Consider the following 19904-nt stretch of genomic DNA (forward strand, 5'->3'; position numbering starts at 1 on the left):
TCCTTCTTGTATGGACTGGTTTTATGTTTTAATATTACATAGATGGAGAAAATCAGGAAAAAAATCTTAATTCAAGTGACCATTAAAATGGTTTGTAGTGTTCTACATGTGCTACAGGAAGCAGATTGATATAAATAGAGAATGCCATTTTACAAGAAATTTCTGAGATGTCACTTCAAGGTATTATTTCTGAGCATTTTCTGTAGAGTAAAAAAAGCTTCTCTAGGATATATCAGTTTTAAGATGATATATTTTTTTAGATGCTCCACTAGTCCTATCTAATTCGTAGCTACCTTGTATCTATAATACCTATCTAAGAAATATTTTGTTTGGTTTTCCTCTTTTGGCTAATTGTCACTGACAGTGTTGCATTTGTTTTCCCTAAGCATTTAAACAGTTTGGCTATAAGTAGTGACAAGCGTGACAGAAAAAGCTTGACCATGCTGGTTGCGCTTAAAGGGAGAGTTGTTTGAGGTGCAGATTGGTGCATTGAAGACATCTCAAATTTAAGCTCAAGCTATTAGGACAGGATTCTTAAATGATGACTGAGGGTTGTTGCCAACAGACTTGGGATAAAGAGGATAGTATGGATATTATGCAGTGAGACCTAAGCACCTTATCAGACTACAGGTAAGTAATTTAATTTTACCTGAAGAGTAGGAAAACATTTAATATGTGAAGGGAATTCAGAGAAAAACCATCAAGTTGTGTAAAGGGAAGGAGAGGAACAGTTCACATGATAGCCCTGTAACCAGAGATTGCTTTCATATTTTCTGTTGTGTTTTTTAAAGGTGTGGGAGGGGATTGTGGGGGTGGAATATGACAAGTATGTGGAAACTTCCAGGATGCTCTCAGAGGAGAGAGAGCTAGGATGAAATAATCATAAATGGATTAGGGGAAGAATAGGAAAACTTCCTGAAAAACGGTATCTCTAAAAGCTTGTGGTCAGTTTCTTGAAGGATCCATATCCTGCAGGACTTTCAACATATCCTGGACTTTGTCCGAAGCATAGGTAATGCCTGCAGGAAGAGCAATGGTGCAGTAGCAAGATGAGATACAGAAATTCCTTGCCCTCACTAAGACAGTTTGCCACCTGAAAAGTTGAGCAAGGTATTCCTGCACCAAGATCTGCCTGCTTTTAAAGATGGCCTGTGTAGGTACAGCAAGGCATAAAAGCTTCTGGCTTAATGCTTTTGGTGCTTAGCTCCGTATTTTGTGTTACAAGGATAAGGGACTGTTATTAGTCCCAAGACAAATAGTGGAAACTGGAGTGTCCCTATTGCTCGTGAGGATACAGGTGATCCCTTTGGAAACTATCTCTATAATCTGTTGAGCTTGACAGTCCTAAAGCAAAAGCCTTCAAAATATTTCCTTTAAAATGTATCTGTGCCAAACAGGGTTTTGGAGTGGTTATATTAACCTTGTATGCCTGTTTAAGGAGGCTGTAGAGCAGCCTTTGCCAGCTCAAAAGCAAAGCAATTTGTGAGCTGTGACACTGTGCCAGAAATAAGTTTGTAGTAACTCAGGAAGAAAGATGGTGAGAAACATCAGCTGTTGCAGACTTATTCTAAGTTGACATTTATTCATTTCACCTTGAGATTTGGAACCTGTATTACTGCCAGAAGCTATTCTACTTAGTATATGGCACATACAGTAATGCTGAGTTGACTCGCCTACAGCCTTATGCAGTGATGCTGGGGTACAGGACATGATAAAGCCTCAGGCATTCCAGTGGGTCAGATGGTACATGGCTGTCAAAGCACTATTATATGTCATGCTGTGGGCACAAGTCTCAAGTCAGCCTTTCAGTTATTGGATTCAAAAATAAGAATGGCATTCTGCCAGAAAACCTATTTTGTGTGATGAAGTCTACTGGTAAGAAAAAACAACAAACAACTCTGTCAGTGTAGCTGGGATGAGGTGATTGGCTACAAGAAACTTGGAATTAGCTGCCATCATCTTTGCGGGTTTTGAGCTTTCTTAAACTACTCTGCAATTCACCTGAAGCAATTTTTGTTAGAAGCCCAAGCCATAAAATGGAGTGCTCAGCAGGCCAGCAATTATTTCATTAGCTCTGACATAGATCCTGCAGGTCTGTTATGTGCAGCTTTACCAAATAGGCTGGGAGCGGCATGAGACAAGGCCTGGTCACTGAGGTGTTCCTAGTGCTGAAGCTGTGTGCTGCAATGACCACTGTGGGCATGGGTGGAGTTCTCACAGATGTTCCAGCTCTGAAATCCTGATGGCAACTGTCTTGCAAGGTTCCTGGTGTCCTGGGCATAGTGCATATTTTGATGGTGGTAAAGGACACAAGGAATGCAAGGTGAGCTCTGTTACTGTCTCTGCATTGAGGCACTTGCCAGTGATGCTGAGGGAGCTGCAGTGGTGTTCTTCCAGACTGCACTGTCATCAAGAACATCCACCCTCAGTTTGACTCTGGACTCTGCCATTGCTTTCTAAGGACATGTATTTCTACTTAAGTTTCTTCAGATGTGTAAATGATCTCTTCAAGGTAAATCTCCTGCGAAAACCTTTTGATACATTACACTTTTGTGTAGAATCTGGTTGCAGTTGGGTACGGTCTTGGTACAGAGGCTCCTGGAGCACAAGGAGCTGCTCATTAATGAGACAGGGTGGTCATACTCAAGATGCTACCTTGGATCCTAAAAGGGAAGGTGTTTGCAGGAAAGAATCTGTTATTAGTTTGCCTGCAGGGAAGATGTACTTGTGTGGGTTCTTTTGGACATCAGTCACTATGCAAGAGCATGAACTTGGCTGAGAAACAAGTGGATGATTATAATTCCAATTTTTGAGCGAGTCGAATCTTTCATTCAGTTGACACACTTAGTTTTAAAATAAGCAGTTGTAAATCGAGGTAAAGATTACTCTGCTGCTTGCTTGTGGTTTGTCTCTTTGATTTTGCTAATAAAGACACTGCTGTCTCATGCTTCAGGAGGAGTGTGTTCAATGGTGCCTGTGGCAGTTGCAGTTCAGTGCATAATCTTGTGCCCTGGATTTAATTTCTCCGTAGACCTGCATTTGCTCAATATAACTTGATTGAGGGCTGTGACACTTCATCAGTTAGATTTATTTTGTGCTAGTTACAGAAGGTAAGATTACAGTGACAGTCTTCTATGTAGTAGAAGCAAGTAGCTAAGGAGCTTTTGCATTTATGGTGTGTTAGAGCAGCTTTGATTGCCCAGTGAAACAAAGCTAGGTCATCAGAGGGGTTTTCTGGCCTGAAGGTGCACAAGCAAATGTTTACAAAAGCTTCAATACCAATATTGTCATAAAGAAACTTTTTTCTGCATTTCAAATCCAATCACATGTAGCTGGCTTGAAAGGCCCATTCAGTGGAACTCTTAGCATTTGTTTGCTAGGAAAACAAAGCATATACCTCCAGTCAATGGAATTTCTGATGTTTTTGTGAAGACAGAAATAGTTAAATGCATTGCTGCTATCATTTGTAGCTCTTTGTGGTGGTGTATGAGCTCTCTATTCTTGTAGCTTGAAAATCCTAAATTGAAGTTGTCTTTTAGACTCACTCCAGCAGGTAATACAGCTTATCTAAAGCATGTCAAAGTAGGTTTGAAAGTCTACAACATCCAGCCTATTACAATCCACTGATTTCTGTAGCTGATGAGGTTTATTTTTTAGGTACCAGTTTAAACATCTCTTGGTGTCTTTTCACAATTAGCTCAACCTCACATGAAGTATTACTGCAGAAAACTGCCTCTAGTTAAGAAACTAATGCTGCTGTAAAGGATACAAGCTTAAATGTACGGGGAAATGCTACTGTTAGACACTTCCTTATTCATCTCCAAGACTGTAAGTTGTTGTCTAGGCTGTCTGGATCCAGGTCTAGATACTGAGGTGTTCTCAAGATCCTATGTGAAGTGTTGTATCCACATGGAGGGAAAAGTAAGTTTTTGGACTCTAAAGTAATGGTTTTATGATTCTGTTCCAAAGCAGCCTGCTTGGCTGGCTGTTTATAGGATTGATGGGATTATGTGGAACAGGAGTCACCTTGATAACATTGGTAGCATTTATGCTGGGGCAGAGTAGGACTGTGGTTTTTTTAAGTAACGTGACTACTCTGAAGAGTGGCTTGGACTTTGAGCTGCTTGGGAATACATGCTGCGTCTGGAATAGGAAAGGGAGCTGCCCTTTCTTCAAGATCAAAACAGAAGAAAAATTGCTTTGCTTTTCTTCAGCCTGCTCCTGAAAGGTGAGAGTTTGGTGGTGACCTGCTGGCACTTGATTTTTCAAATGTTGACATTCCTATATATGTTGGAGCACTAAGAAACTTTCCATTGTTTTAGGTAGGAGCAAACCACACAGAGCAACTCGGTTTATTTGCACATCTCAGACAACTCTGTACTGCGGAATACATATTCTCTGGGTTGTTGTCTGTGTAATGAGTTTGGTTGTCTTTCTACTGTAAGAGAAATATCATGTTTATTGAAAAAAATCTGAACTCAATTCCTTCAAATTCCTTTCTAATAAGAAAAATATTCTCCTTCATGACCAGAAACGTTTTCTGTGATAATTGTTTACCAGTGAGTCTAACTTGCAGGTTCTCTGTTTGTTCTCAGCTGGAATTTTAATTAAGTCTTAACTGTAAAAGAAGCCTGAGATTTCTTCGATTTTGGAGCCAGTAGTCAAACTCTTAGTTTCCAAGAACTGCCTCTGCAGTGCCAGTAAAGATTTTAACTGCTTCAGAGGCAGGGAGTATGGATAAGGATATGGGTAGAATCTGTGTATTCTACGCATCTTGTGTAGAATAAACTCAAATTCATAATTGGAGGTAATTGAGTTCAGTCCGCTGTAAGTATTTTAGTTCCAAGTGGCATGGTTTGAGATCAAGCTGAACAGAATATTGGGAAAACTGTTCTCCTTAACAATCTGCTTAGCTGCAAATGAAAACATGCTCTTCTGCCTGTGTAGGAAGACAAAGTATGACAAAGCCTGAATCACACATGAACTTAGGGTCACCAGCCACAAAGAGGAAAGCATGCCCTAGTTACCTTTTGCAGCTGCACATTTCAGCTTGCAGTCAAATGCAACTTAATATTGGCTTTTTAGGTAAAATACTATTCTTTCTGCAGGGTGGAGTGACTGTACTTATGAAAGTACTTGTTAACTCTTCTTAACTGTGTCTTGGTTAACAAGACACTGGTAACTTGTCACTAGGGTACAGTAAGGCAGAGAAAGTCTGGATGATGCAATTTCTCTCCTGTGTATTGCTGACTTTTGACTAAGATTCCTCAGTTGGCTGCAGGGTTATGTCTACAGCTTTGTGTTGGGCTGAATTATTTTATTCTGGGAGATAGGGGAGGAGAGAAATCGTCTTCCACACCTCTTGTTCAGATGATATAATACCATTGCTGTTAGATACTCCTTAGTTGACTCTCAACACCAAAACTTTGTTAACACAAATTTTGATTTCATTGTGTTTGCTTCTGACAGGAGGAAGGTTGGGGCAATGAGAGCAAAGCAGCAACATGAGATCCACCCCTAAATGCACTTGATTCTATCTCATTCCCTGTATCTGGTCATGTAGTCTGTGGTCCCTGAGATCTCCAGAGCCCTACACTTCAGGTAGCATCTGTAAAACCACTCTGGTGAGCAGACCAGAAAGTGCTGATTGTTTGGGGTTTTTTTTCTTAATTGCTGTTAAGCCCTTCTGGCTTGGCAATGGTTTTGATACTCAAATATGTTGAGACCTTTATCTTCTGGGAACTGTCTTCTAGTCTGTGCAGCGCTCTGGGCTGTAGTGAGGTTTCAAAGTCATCTAGGAGCATAATGAGATTGGCTTTTTTGGTGGTTTTTGTTTGTAGAGTGTCAATGGAGAAACTGTATGTTTTTTTCAGTGAGATAAAATCCTTTATTTTTATTTCAGTAGCATCACTAACTCAGCAAATTTTTCCTTTCTTGCAGAATTATAATCCTATTCTTTTTGAATTCAAAAAGTATAGCAGCACAGTAAGTGCATTCCACTCTATTCCACAACCACTTATTTCCTTCAGTAACAGCAAGAAACATTCTTAGTTGTAACACAGTAGCTTAGTTTATTTGGAAATATGTTTAACCTTGCTGAAAAGATTCAGTAGGCCTAGGGGAAGGTACAAGAGAACCACTTGCTGGTAGAATTGGGGAGTGGTACAAATAGCACTTCAGCACTTTTGTTTTCTCAGTAGACCAAGATCCTTTCCTGAATATAGCCATGTTTACCAGTTCATAGAGGAAACTGTGTGTCAAATCCACCTTAAATTTTCTTCTTTTTCTGATGACTCGCCTTCTTTCCGAAGTGGTAACAGCCAGGATTTCCAGAAGAGATTTTGGGTGCTTCAGTCAACCGATGTTGCAGACAGTAACAGATATGTGAAAATTAGCTCTGAAATGATGCCAGTTACTTGATGTAATCGCCTAAAGATACTTGTCTAATATTTTCTGCTGATTTTACATATGGGGATTGCATAATGTGCTATGTTCATAGGATCATGGAAGTTACAAAGCCCCTCATTGTACTTGGGAATACTCAGTGGTTTAGTCTCCTTTTTTTTTTTTAAAAACAAGGACCAAGATTTTTACATGCTTAATTTCTTCCTAAGTTTAATTTGTTTAATTACAACCATTATGTTTGAAGTAAGCCATTAGGGCTCTGCTGTGTTCTGGATGGACAATGCTGTAAGCCAGTGTTGAACAGAGTTGAGAATCTGATCTCAAGAGTCAAAAAAAAAACCAGGACTTCACTGCTAAGCAGCATCACTGACCCCCTTCTCAAAGGAACTGCTGGTGCACTGCAGGCAAGCTGTTCAAACCCACCCAAATAAAAACGGAACTGAAGCATTTGCTAATTCAAAACAAACTCACACAAAGAAAACCTTTCAGCTGAGCCAAGTTAGAACTTCTGAAAATGAAGTTCGCTCTCATTGCCCTCATTTCAGCTGGGATAGAGTTAATTTTCCTCCTAGTAGCTGGTTCAGTGCTGAGTTTTGGATTTAGCATGAGAATAATGCGATAACACACTGATGGTTTAGTTGCTAAGCAGTGCTTACACTAGTCAAGGACTTTTCAGCTTCCCATGCTCTGCCAGTGAGGAGGTGCATAAGAAGGTGGGAGGGGGCACAGCCAGGACAGCTGACCCAAACTGGCCAAAGGGACATTCCATACCATGTGATGTCATGCTCAGTATATAAACTGGGGGGAGTTGGCCAGGGGGGCAGTGATCGCTGCCCAGGGACTGACTGGGCATCAGTCAGCAGGTGGTGAGTGGTTGCATTGCTTGTTTTTCCTGGGTTTTGTTTCTCTCTCTCTTCTTGTTGTTTTCCTTTTTGTTATCATTTTTTATTATTATTTTATTTCAATCATTAAACTGTTCTTAACCCACAAGTTTCCTCACTTTTGCTCTTGCAATTCTCTCCCCCATCCCACCAGGGGGGAGTGAGTGAGCAGCTGTGTGGGGCTTAGTTGCCGACTGGGGTTAAACCATGACACTCATTAATACTGCTGTAGTTCAAGTCCCTTTGGGGCACTGGCTACCAGTGCTAACTGTATATTAATATTACACATTCACACTTGCTGTGTTTTCTCCTCTTCATTTTAATTAAAGGAGGGGGCCCTGTAGCCTAGTCATGAGTGTTGCATCCCAGAAGTGTCTAGCTCTGTTTCCTGTTAGTGAAATTTTTTTCATACAAACCTGCATTCTACCAATTTCACTTTCCTTTTCAAGGGACTGTAGATTCTGTGCAGCATGCAGGGATCACCCCAATCATCAGCACAGCCTGGCTTAGATGCTAATGTGCCTAAGTCACCTCTTGCCTTACAAAAACTGTGTGAAGTCCTTCAGGACCCTTTACTTAGCAGCATTCACTATACTTGGTTTTAACAGTTCATCCTCCTAAGGCTTTAAGTTTGGTGCTTCACTACAGGCTTTTTCCTAACTTCCATGTGCCTTTGTTAATGGCACTGAACATCTCCCTCTTGTCTTAAGATACTGATAATTCCTGATGTCTTAATTGGGTACCAGCAAATTCAAGAGGCTGTTGAATTTTACAGAAGCCAGTGGGCACTGCTTTCCCTTCAGTGTGTATTCTCCCTTAAAAGCAGTTTTCCCTATAACTTTGTTAATGTACACAGGTGCTATACAGAGTCCAACCCATACCAGATAGAGTAGTTATTGACAGCTACAGAGCTTAATGTGCTGTTGTATGTATCAACAAGGATGCAATAACTGTATGTGACTATTCAGCCTTTGGATATGTTTTGTCCTCTTTCCTGTGTCTTTGGTCAAAGTAATTAAAGTGCTTCATGTCTTAGTGGAAACCTTTTGTGGTTTCTTCCTCCTTGATACTTAAACCTTAAGGAACTTAGTGACATAGGTTCTTTGTCTCAAGTGAGTCTGCAATACTGAAACAAATGATTCTGGAAATGCAAATGTTTTTCATTGAATCAGTCCGATGCTAGGGATTAGGTTTTATTTGTACAAGAATAGTCTACCTCCTTCAACCTTAATGAGATACTTACTCTCTCTTAAAAATACTACTGTTTATCCTTTTTGAGTAACTGCTGTCAATTTTTTCTCCTTTCCTACAACTGTGGTTCCTTTGTATATATGTGCACGCTTCACTTAGCTTCACAAAATGGAAGTTCCTCAAAAAAAACCTTTATTTTAGGAACTTTTTGCTATCTGTTTGTTATTTCTAAGCCTGAGACTTTCACATTAGATCCATGTACATTTATTTTACTATTTACACCTATCACAGTACATTTATATGGAATACCATCACATGGACAAACCAGCTACTGACAGCTAATATAAAGATATTAGATTCCACAAGGCTTAATCTGCATAGAGACCAGAAACACGTTTAATGGTGAAACACAGATAAGTCTTCCTGTATTTCCCGTAATTTTAAACCCATTTTGTGTAGAATGTGATCATCCTACCACAAATACCTACTTCTGTATTTGTATATTTGTCTTGTGGTCAATTTCTCTTGGGTGGCTAGTGTCTTCCTATGCTTAATAGTTTATATTTCTTATGGTCATGAAATATGCAATTAATAGTTGTTTTAAGCATTGTTTAAATATTAGTTAAATTTTGTTTGTCTTCCACTCTCCTCCCAGCAACCTACCAGTGATACATAATCTTATACTGCATGTAACTTCTAATAGTGGACAAAACTCTCTGGGTGAATATTTCTCTGGCTCCATGTGAAGTGGAGATCTGAAAGAGAAATGACACAGCTTTGGACTACATCATCTGTTTGCAGATTAGTGTAGCTGTGCTTGCTAAAGCTTTACCAGATATTTATTTTCCCTGGTACAAGCAATACTCATTTGACTTCGGTAATTCAGAAATCATATGGGATATAAAAATCTATCTCTACTTGCAGCATCCTTGTCACTGATCCTCATTCTTTAGGAAGAATTGGAAGTGAAACTCCACAGCAAAGTAGTTGAACATCATACTAGTTTGGTAAGTATTTTGTATGCAACATCAGTTATCCTAAAGTTGCTTCATCTATCAGTTGCGCCATATACAGCATTATTACTTGTGGCCTTTGTTTTGAAAAGTAGCCAAAATAGGGTATTTCAGCAACTTTTGAGTGCTGTTTGTCAAGGGGGGGAAAGTGTACAACAAATTCTTACAAAGTGATGGCCTATCAAAATTGCTGTTTTGTACCTCCCTGGATGAAATATACCTGCTTTTCATTCACTTTTATCACTGGGGTGTTTTTGACTCTACTACAGATCTTTTCTGGTCACTGGACAGCCACTATATAGATTTCTTTTGTTTTTAGGCATGCGTGTTGAGTGATCCATGCAACAGTGAAGAACCTGCCATTGTACATTCCATATATTACTGTTGTACCAGTTGCTCTTGATTCCATTAGCAGGACGCTGTTAGTTCCCCTCACCCTACAGTTTCATTCAATGAAAACATTTGAAAAGACAAACATGGTAGAGAGCCCAGAGCTACATGATGTTGCATTGTGTGGCCCCACAACAATCTTTAATAATAGCCAATCCTGCTTTGGCAATGGTGGGCTTGCTTGGAGGAGGTTCTACCTTCTTTTCTGCTGGGCTGCCTGCAATGTTCAAAACAGGACACCATTAAAACCAAGAGCTGGTCAAACTATTTCTTCCTACTTCTGGCTTAAAGAATGCAAGCCTTCCCTGCCCTCTCACCCCACTCTGACTTCTTTAACTCTTGTTTGAACAATACATCTAACACTTTGGAAGTAACCAAGCTGGTATGTGGATTCAAACTAAGGAGCTGAAGAACAAAAATACTGCTAGAGTTTATTCTCTTATCAACTTGGATGTTGTAATTAGGAGAACAAGGTAAAGGTAGGTTTTAATTTTTCAGGGTGAAAAGAATCTTGTATCTCTAACATTGCATTTAAAAGCAATGACATGAAGTAAACTAACAAGGAGATGAGTCATGCTCCCTGTGACTAAAAGGGTATAAATAATTAGTGACGCGTCTTAAAATGTCAAACTTGTACTTGAACTTCAGTCATTCCACATCCCTCTGGAAACTCTTTAGCAAGATCTTGATCTATGCAAAATGGCAGTGTGTTTGGATACAAACCTCTTCAGCTGGTGGACCAAATTTACTTTCTAAGAAGGGCACTGCTCACTTGACTGTCTCCCTGCCTAAGAGCTCAGCTTGAGACAGGTCAAAACCAATCTGTTAAATTTTAGAGCTCATGCTGTAACTGTTTTGTTTGAAAGTTGCAGCTAAAAGCTTCCAAGGGATCATGTAATCTGCTTAGTTTCTGAGAAATTAGTGTGTTTGCAGTTCTGTCTGTAAGTGATTTGGGTTGAGGTGATCGAAAAGCCTATTTATGCTGGTAAGATGTAAGAAATTTGGGGCAGCTGTGGGAGTTTGCAGTCTTTTCTCTAGTTTACATCTTGCCTGCAGTAAAAACAGGCAAACTTTGCTTCAGATATCCTAGCATATATCTTAAACAGGGTTGTTTTTTTTTCCAGTGACTTTTGCAGAACCAGATGGGAAAATGATTGGTAAAATTAAATCTAGTTGCTTAAAAAAGCAGGTTGTGGCAATTTGAATTCAAATATATTTTGCATATGTAAAACATACAAAGCAATTTTAAAGTGGCCATAGATGACTTGGATTCAGTTTTAAGGCGTAATTAGGCATCTGAATTCTAAGTGGCCAGCAATTGCTGACATGCTATCTTGTTTCAGGGTGACATAGCTAGATTAACCTAGCTTTTGGCAGAGGCTGGCCCAGCACGGCCTTTGAAAATGCTCTTTTATCCAGTTGTCTTTGGAGTTTTTCTGATTTGTTCTTGGTTTTCTTAATGTTTAAGAACTCACTGGTAGGAGACTGTGTTGCTTTGTCTAAGGGTTTTAACTTGGTGCGAAGGAATTCAGCCATCTCTTTGTCTTCTTCTTTCTCTCTGGTGGAAAAAAGGAAAATAAATCTGTTACAGGATAGCTAGGATCAAATCACTAGTAAACAATTCACTTATTTGTTCTTTTTAAAAACACTTAATTTTGCTGCTTATTAAAGACTAAAATATTTGCCTAAATGAAAACAGTAACAAACTTCTTGTAGAATTCAGAGACAGAATTTTCCCCAAGGTTCTTTACTTGTCTCTGATAGCGTTGGATTCATTATATTCCCTAGTCAGTGGGGTTTAAACCATAATGTATCACCTATTTTAAGCTGGCCTCACAAGTGCTGCACGATGCTTCCTCTACAAAGGAAAGCAGAGGATACATATTGCTGTGATTGTACTACTTATTTTTAAAGGCCTGCTTAGACAAAAGACTGGATCTCATGGTCTTCTGCTGTTAGTGTTTATCAAAACCAAGTGTATTTCTCTTTGCCTGAAGATGACAGCATTAGGCCCAGAAGATGACAATTGTGTTGCTAACCTTGATTGTATCTATTGATATTTCCATGCTAGTTTCTTTGCTATTTTTTTATTTAACCATTAACAACAGGCGCACTGATTGAATATCTCAGTTTAGAGGAAAAGCAGACTTCTGAGTTTTGAATCGAGTTTTGAAGAAAAGTTTTGAATCAAGAGTTTTGAAGAAAAGCCTCAGGTTTTACTGCAAATGTGAATTGACACTAATGTATTCACATCTGCACAGTGCATAACAGTACATTTTCAGTAGCCTACAACTAGGTTTCTGTATTGTCTGGTTGCTGATGAGGTTTTTGCAATTTGCACATTGAACTAGCAGTTGAGAGCTCTGGATTACATTACTAGCTTAGGCTTCTTGTCAGCTGCTGACTTTGAACAGCTTTCTTTGATCAGCTGCAGGACTCTAGCAAGCTTTCTTCTCTCCTGTCCTTTGCTTGCTTAGAATTTAATTGTGTTGGAAGAGGTATTGTCATTTAGGATAAATGGATTGATAAGCCTTGAATCTTTACTGTTGAAAGAGACACGGGAAGTAATAGCGAAACTCTGACTATTTGTAGAGTGTTGGGATCTCAGTGCAAGAGCTGGAAATGAACTTTTGAGAAAGACCACAGGTTTCTCAGCAACTTTGGGCTAAGATACTGAGATGAAACCATTCTGAACTCGCTTATGCTTTAGTTTAGGTAGACCTGTGTTGGTGATTGCATTCTCTTCTTTTTTTTTTTACTATGGCAGGATGAGAATAATATTAATGTGGTTGGGTTTATTATTAACTTTTTTTTAAAAAAAAAGACTATTTTAGATGTCTACAAATATGTCCCCTGTAGAATTCCATTTTACGTCTACTTCTCATGCCAAGAGGATCCTCTGGTAGCAGCAAAAATCCTTTTACTTTTTAATGGAAAATGCCCAGACACTTTCTGGTAGGAAAGTAAGAGACCAAACCCCGCTGTAGTCATGAGATGACTGAATCATTAATGGGATAAAGAGCCACAGAAGTGCAGTTTTAATGTTTTTTTCCTGTGGAACCGGGAGGAGGCTTTTAACTTGGTAAGTTGTTTTAAAGGACCAATTCCTCTCTCATTAATGTCGATGTAAATTTTGTCACTTACTTCAGTGTAGTATTAGACTTGTGAAATCTCACAAATTGGTTCAGCTGCTTTTAGTTCTTACCGTAATCTCTCCACCTCTGCATCATCTACAAGAAAATCTCTTTTTTGTACCAGTCTGTGGATCTTCTGAATCAGTTCATCCTCTCTTTGTTTGTCCATCTTTGTTTTTTCTTTTTCTGGTCAAAAACAGAGAAAAGACTATTACTTTGGATTCTAGGGAGCAGGGAGGAGGGTGGAGGGGTGAACATTGCAGATGTCTAAGAATGATTTGCTGGTTGAAGTCAATGGTTCTTCAGACCTGAGTCACCAAAACCCCAGCAAGTTCTGGGTACTGCCTCTTTTCTCTCTTACACTTGCTGCTGTTGCGTCTGATCAGCTTAATGGTCTGGAGACTCTGTGGGGCTTGCCAAGCCTACTTTTAATAATAAATTGCTCTGCAAGGCATTGCTTTGAATTTTTTAAAGAACTTTGGTAAGAAAACAGTCCAGGATGCTTCATTAAAACCCATGGTACAAACTCCCTTTGACCTCATGGGAAATGAGACCACACCAAAAGGAACCATTTCTCTGTATTTCATGACAGCTTTGGGTGTTGACGACAACACTTTTTTCTACTCTAAGGCAGGTGAGCTGCAAATCCACACAAATAGCATCAATTGTAAAATGCAGAAAAATAAATGAAAGTGTTTATTTTCCCTGTGCTTCAAAAATCTGAGTAATTAATATATGTCCTTGTTAATTGGCCAGTCTGTAATGACTAGGTTGTCTATAAATAACCATTTTTGTGACATGAAAGATGTGCCTGTCACAAAGTAAAACTCATGAATGTTAGGGATTACAGAGCTGTAGTTCAAGGTTATAAAGCAAATGTAGTTAAGAGAAATCTTCAAACCTAGCAGATGAAGCAGAGATGAAAGTCAGAGGCAAATCCCAGCCCACATTTCTTCAAGAAGCTGAAAATTTTTATTAGCTGAGAAGACACTTTGCATTAAATCAAGAATTTTGGTTTTGAGCGGTAGAACTGCATTTAGAGAACCATAAAATTTAAGTATAATAAGAGTTGTGGGAGGAAGGGCAAGCTGCCTGCAGTCTGATGCATCTGAGCTATGTTATGTGTGCTGATTGAACTTATAAAATATTTTAAACAGCTAAATAAATCAGACACTTGAAAATAATTGTTTAATACAGCTTAATTTTGGATCGTGGGCTTCAGGATGCTTACTGCTGGGAATTTCTGCAATAAATCCATTCCTTAGTAAGTGAGATAAAAACACCTTGAACATTTTCAAGACAATGAAATTCTGTAAGTCTTACTCTCAGAAAGTCATACTCCTTGGAGAATTTTAAGTTACGGTCTGCCAGTAGCAGAGGAAATAATTTGTAATATAACATAAGGCTGCTTTGTCTGGGATGTATTTTCTGTGTTTTATCTTTTAGAAATGATAAAGGAAGATGGTTATTGACTGCTCTGAAGATGTCAAAACCTCTACATTGTTACCTATGATGAATTCCTGTGATTAATTCTGAATTTGCAGCAGAGAAAAAAAAGAGAATGCCTAGAAGTCACTGCTTTTTCTTGCTTTGCCTCTTATGTCTATGGAGCAAGGGCTCTCTTCCTTTCACTACTGAAGGTAGAACTACTTTATACTTCCTTTCAATCTATCCATCTCCCAGACTGAGATGTGCTCTCCCATTATATCCTTCAGGAAACTGCCTGCCAAATATATGCATCCTGAATTGTGGCAAAGTACTGCATAATTTGTGTACTAAAAGACTGATCCTATGTCTACTGAAATTGGCTAAACCGCCTACTGAAACCAAAGAGCAGGTCTCTATACAAATCTGTATACTAACAGGAAAATTATGATAAAGATGGTATGGAAGTGTTTTTCTAGGTTAGGCACATGCTGTGTCAGCACTTAGTTCTGTGTGAATGCCAGCAGCTTCTTTGTCTTCATTAAGACTAAAAGTGTTTTTTGTTGTGAGTCTCCCAAAAGGTGGTGTGGCTGGAACTGAGCATACTTAATTCATAAGTTTGCTGCGATTTGCCAAGTGCTAAGGAGAAACTGCTGTCTGTGGATCTCTGCTTAAGACTTTGACTGGAAAATAGTTTCTAAAAGGTTTAAAAAAAAAAAAACACCAAAAAAATGAAAACCGATCAACCCTTAACTAAGTTAAAAGTAAGGGTAGGAAAGCTACAGATTAGAAGAGGCGAGGCAAGGGGAATAATTCATAGATATTTTCTAGGATTCATAATCCTTTCCAATACCATTTAAATAAAGAACGTACCAACAGTGTTATTAGAAATTAAAAATGTGACCTATAAGTAACTAAAGTACAAAGAAAGAAAAAGTAAGAACAATTATGAATCCACTTTTGTTGGGTGCAAAGTAAAGTGGAAAAGTTCTTACACAACTAAGAATGTGTGGCCTCAGAGTAGACCCGTTTCCTATTTCATGAGTGACCTTCTCTCTCCTTTCTGGGGGAAAAAGTTGTCCTTCAAAGTTGCACAATAACATGTTGGGGGGAAAAAATGAGAATAACCAAAGGAGAGTCAAAACTTGTCCTTAATAGTTAGGCAGCAGCAAATTATTTCTGAAGGGTGCTAGAGGCCATGCAGTAATATTTAGTGTGAATGGCCCACTGCAGTTGCTGACTGTCTTGCAGGATCTGTCTGTACTTTTTTCTTGAACGGAGTAGGGCTGTTGTGGATGATCTAAAACAGCAAAGCTGTAGTGAAGCAAAATTCCTCCTTGATTTCAGCTAGAGTTTGGAGTTAAGGACTGCAAAACTGCCCACAACTCTGTCCCTCCTTAGAGCACTGATTTTGCAGAGAATTAAGGCAAAACACAAAGCAGACTTTCCCCTTGCTTTTTGTAGAAACCTGTTTTACTTTATTCTAGGAGGTAGATTTAACTACAGGTGTGACAATGAATTGGTATATCTGGGGAAAAAAAACAATCACATTCACAGTGATGGTTATAAATCCCTCTCCTTCCTCCCTTTTATCTCGGGTATCTCAGCATGCTGTCTTTTCTACCTGACAATCTCTGTGCCACTTGGTTCCCTTGAGATTGCCAAGGGAGTGCAAGAACTAAGGAATGTGCACCTTGTTTGAGTGATATTTGCAGGGTTGCTGCCAAGGGAGCAGTGAAATACAGCATGAAAAGAAATTTGGAGACCAGGAGATTAAAGATGGGAAGAAAAATGGGAAGAAAAAAATGACTAGAGGAAAGAGACATGAAACTCAACCTTGGGGGGAGATTTCTGATTGTTAGGGGCAGAGGTATGTTCCTGACACCATCCCCACCTGTGCATCACCCAAGCATTATCCTAATATTGGGTTGGAGATAGCCATTACCTGGGACTGCTACCAAAGTCTGCAGCTCTTTCTTAAGGTTCATAATGTCTTTGCACAGCTGGATGTCATCCATCCTGCAGAAACAGGAAAAGCATGGTTAGAGACATGCAAACTCCATCCTGTGTTGATGGGATCAGCCAGATCTCATCTGAATATACGATACTGTCCCTTGCCTGGGACCTGTGCATCAGCTTGAAATGCAGAGGTTTAATCTTGGGATATTGATACTGTTCATTCACCAATTTTAACAGATAGCAAAAGGTATTTAATACTAAATGCCTGTTGATCCCTTGATTACTTGTCTTACTGGGATCTAATTTGTGTGTAGGTCCTATCTGTCACTGCAGATTATTTCAGATGCCTTTTGCTTTCTTGAATGTCACCAAACATTCTGGAACAGGCATCTGTATATTTAATAGTCATGAAAAAGACAGGTGTGCCATACTGCACATACTGCAGCAACAGTTTTCACTAGGGAAAAGAGCAAGGGTGAGAATAACAGGGAGCCTGGGAAGGGGCAAAAGAAGCTGATAGATTATTTGGCACAGCCAAGACAAGGTTTATATTCTACTACCAACTTTCTTTGTGACCTTACTAATAACTTAGCCCCGATACCAAAGATCTGGAAAGTGTCATAATTTGGCACCTAACTACTCTGAGGTCTTGTGCCTTGGGTGAATGTCTTCCATTGTTGATGTGAGTGCTTCACATCCTTGATGTGTGCAGAAAGTCCATTAATGTTAAGACACAAGACAAATTTAAAAAATAAAATTTGTTTCTGCACCTTCAGTTCTTATTGAAACTGGTACCTATCCTGAGAGCTGCTATACTGAATTATTCTCCTGGAAGCTAGCAAGCTTCAGTGCTGGCTTCCTAGCAAATGTTTTCTCTTTGTCTCAGCTGTATTGGCAGCCAAGGCTCAGGTGTTGGTTCTGAGGGCTGCATCAGGGGCTTCCATTTTGAAATCACGCCCTGAAGAATACAAAAAACACCCTTTGTGATTAATTGTGCATTCTTTAACTTGGATGTCACCAATACTATCCCTGCCCACAGATCTCTGAGTCCTTGTTTCATAGTCCTGCACCTGAAGGGCGGATTGCCTGTTGCCTAAGCACCTGAAGGTAGCTGAAGTGCTATTAGAACATGGGTTGTCACAGTGGTATTTCAAGAGAGGAAACCCAAGAGATTAGAGTGTGTGTATGTGAGAGCAAGCGCACCAAGGATAATGCAGTCAAATTATTGAACTAAGTGAGGAGTGGAAAAAGTAGGTGTTTCTGGCACAAATAAGATTTTAATCACAACCCAAGAGCTTTTATTCTTCCTGCTGCCTCTGCATGGAACACAGGTCTCTGCAGGGAGCTGTCCTTCTGCTGCTTTGCTCATGTTATTAAAATGTGTTGATCCTTTTATTATTTGCTGCTTTGGTTAACTCCGTCTTGCCTGTTCTGCTACTTTCATTGTGCTATCACAGCTATTCCTGCTGCCTTTTTACTTCTCTTCCCCAAATATGACAGTGAAATACCTCTGATAATAATCTTTATTGCTGACCTCTTTTCCCTGTTTAGGTGCCACTGTCACCTCTGCTGGGGATCTGCTCTCCTGCCATACATCTGTCTTATAAGACTTACTTTTATTGGGAAGATCAGCATGCTAGCCTCAGGGCTGGTCCGTGGTTCACTTCTGTATGTGTTTAGGACACTTGGAGGCAGAGATGTTTATACTGATGATTATTCTTACTTGGGCTCCCCATATTATTCATGCTGATCATAAGCAAAGCCTGTTTTACTCTTGAGATCCATCATGCTAAATGGTACTGAAATTACTTTTATCAATTAACAATCTTAAACACTGTCCCCTCAGGAGAATCAACATTCAAAATGTGCTGGGATGTGAGCAAGCCTCACAGCTCCTTATCCATTCAATGTTCTTGCAGTATGGGTGTCATATTAATATAATGAGTGTTAATATGTTTGAGGAAAATGACCACAGTTAACAAAGATGACAGTTTCTTGGCGAGAAACGTTCACTATTGAACTGCTGTATTCAAATGATATCTAAGGGCCAGACCCTCAACTAGTGAAGAGAACAGTGAGTTTCTACAAAAGAGATCTCCATGATGTACAGAGAGAGGATATTCTTTTTTTTTTCCTGTATCAGGTAGATTGGGCTTCATTCTGGGAAGATCTGAGAAATAGTAATTAAAAAAATTCACTGTATCAGTTTGGCTCCTTGCCTTCCTCAAGGAACTCTTAGAAGCTAATGTCACTGCTCTTCTCTCAGGATTTTCAGGAATTTAAAATATCATTGGCAGTATGTTCCAAGTGAGCAAGATCATCAATGTTCAGTAGTCCCTACAGCCCCTATGCTCAATTCACGGCAAAGGTACTGGCCTCATATTGCAACTGTAGTTGCAATTCCTTGTCTTGGCTCTCTTCTAATCTGACTGCAGAGCATTTAGCTAGCACTCGCCATATATATTCTTAGCATCTCTCTTTTCCTGAGACCTAAGTTTAGTTTCTGCCTTGTAACTCACAGGAGAGTAAATACTTCTCTGTGGCCAAGTACTTAAGGGCTGTAACAGCTCTGTGACAATCTGAATTCCAAAAGTCGTAAGCCAGATGACCTCTCTGGAGTCCTAGCTCTGTAGGCTAGTGTGTTTTGATGATGGACAAAGACTAAACCCACCATCTGTACCAATCCCCTTAAGCATGTGGAACATCTTTCCTCCCATCTGTGTCAACCAGCCTTTGTGTTTCATCCACTCTATGGTGCTGATTAGGAAAAAAATAAAAAATAATAAGATACAGTTAAATGACTAAAGGAGGGCTATGGGACATATTAATAAAAACCTTGTGAAGGCTTCATCCATCTGACTTAATGAAAGCAGTAGCTATAGTTGCTTGTAACTATAAAGCACGTCACGCATCTGGTAGCAAATAATACTGTGAATGTAGGGCTACAATTGCTGTCCTGGGCAAGAGTCACCTCATTGCCCTCAAAGAAAAGGAAAGAGGAGGAACTCCTAGGAAAGAAAGCTCTTGGAAGGCCATTCAATCTGTACTGGTACTATGAACCTTCTTCTCTTTTCCCCTTTATGCTCTGGTTCTTGGATGTGAGCAGTTACAGGAGGCCCAGGAGAAGTTAATGCTGCTTCTGAAAATCAAATCCCAGTGGATTTCTTATCTGAAAGCTGGATAGTCAGCAGGGTTTGACTGAGACTGTATTTGTATTACTGTCAGACCTCTTTAGGAAGTAAAAAGAGCTTTCACGATTCTTAAAGAGAGCAGGAATCTGCAGACGACAGAAAACAAAACTCCTTTGGGTCCCCTAACCTTCTACAGAGAAGCTTGAGAAACATGCCGAGCCTAATTCTGCAGCACTTTCTCTCCTATGTTGTAAGTCAAATCTATCGGAGTGCAAGACGGGCAAGAGGAGAAGTTACACAGACTATTGTCCAGCTTATTTAAGAGCACTGTTATGTTCCCTGTGCACCTGGTGCTTTTCCTGAAGGAGAGCAGCA

At 39.5% G+C, this 19904-nt stretch overlaps 1 protein-coding gene across 1 annotated transcript in view; it reads right to left on the minus strand.

Moving 5' to 3' along the window:
• Positions 1-9888: 9888 nt before the first annotated feature.
• The window catches only part of CUNH16orf45 (chromosome unknown C16orf45 homolog), a 49997-nt gene continuing 39981 nt past the window's right edge, over positions 9889-19904 (minus strand). Inside the window, exons 3-6 of the mRNA XM_009281633.1 lie at positions 16385-16458; positions 13086-13200; positions 11356-11438; positions 9889-10097 (exon numbers count right to left, since the gene is read on the minus strand). Of these exons, the coding sequence (XP_009279908.1) occupies positions 9985-10097; positions 11356-11438; positions 13086-13200; positions 16385-16458 (385 nt within the window). The 3' untranslated portion in view covers positions 9889-9984. The remainder of the gene's footprint in view (positions 10098-11355; positions 11439-13085; positions 13201-16384; positions 16459-19904) is intronic.

This window comes from Aptenodytes forsteri, unplaced genomic scaffold, assembly GCF_000699145.1.
Source record: "Aptenodytes forsteri isolate BGI_AS27 unplaced genomic scaffold, ASM69914v1 Scaffold84, whole genome shotgun sequence".
NCBI lineage: Eukaryota > Metazoa > Chordata > Aves > Sphenisciformes > Spheniscidae > Aptenodytes > Aptenodytes forsteri.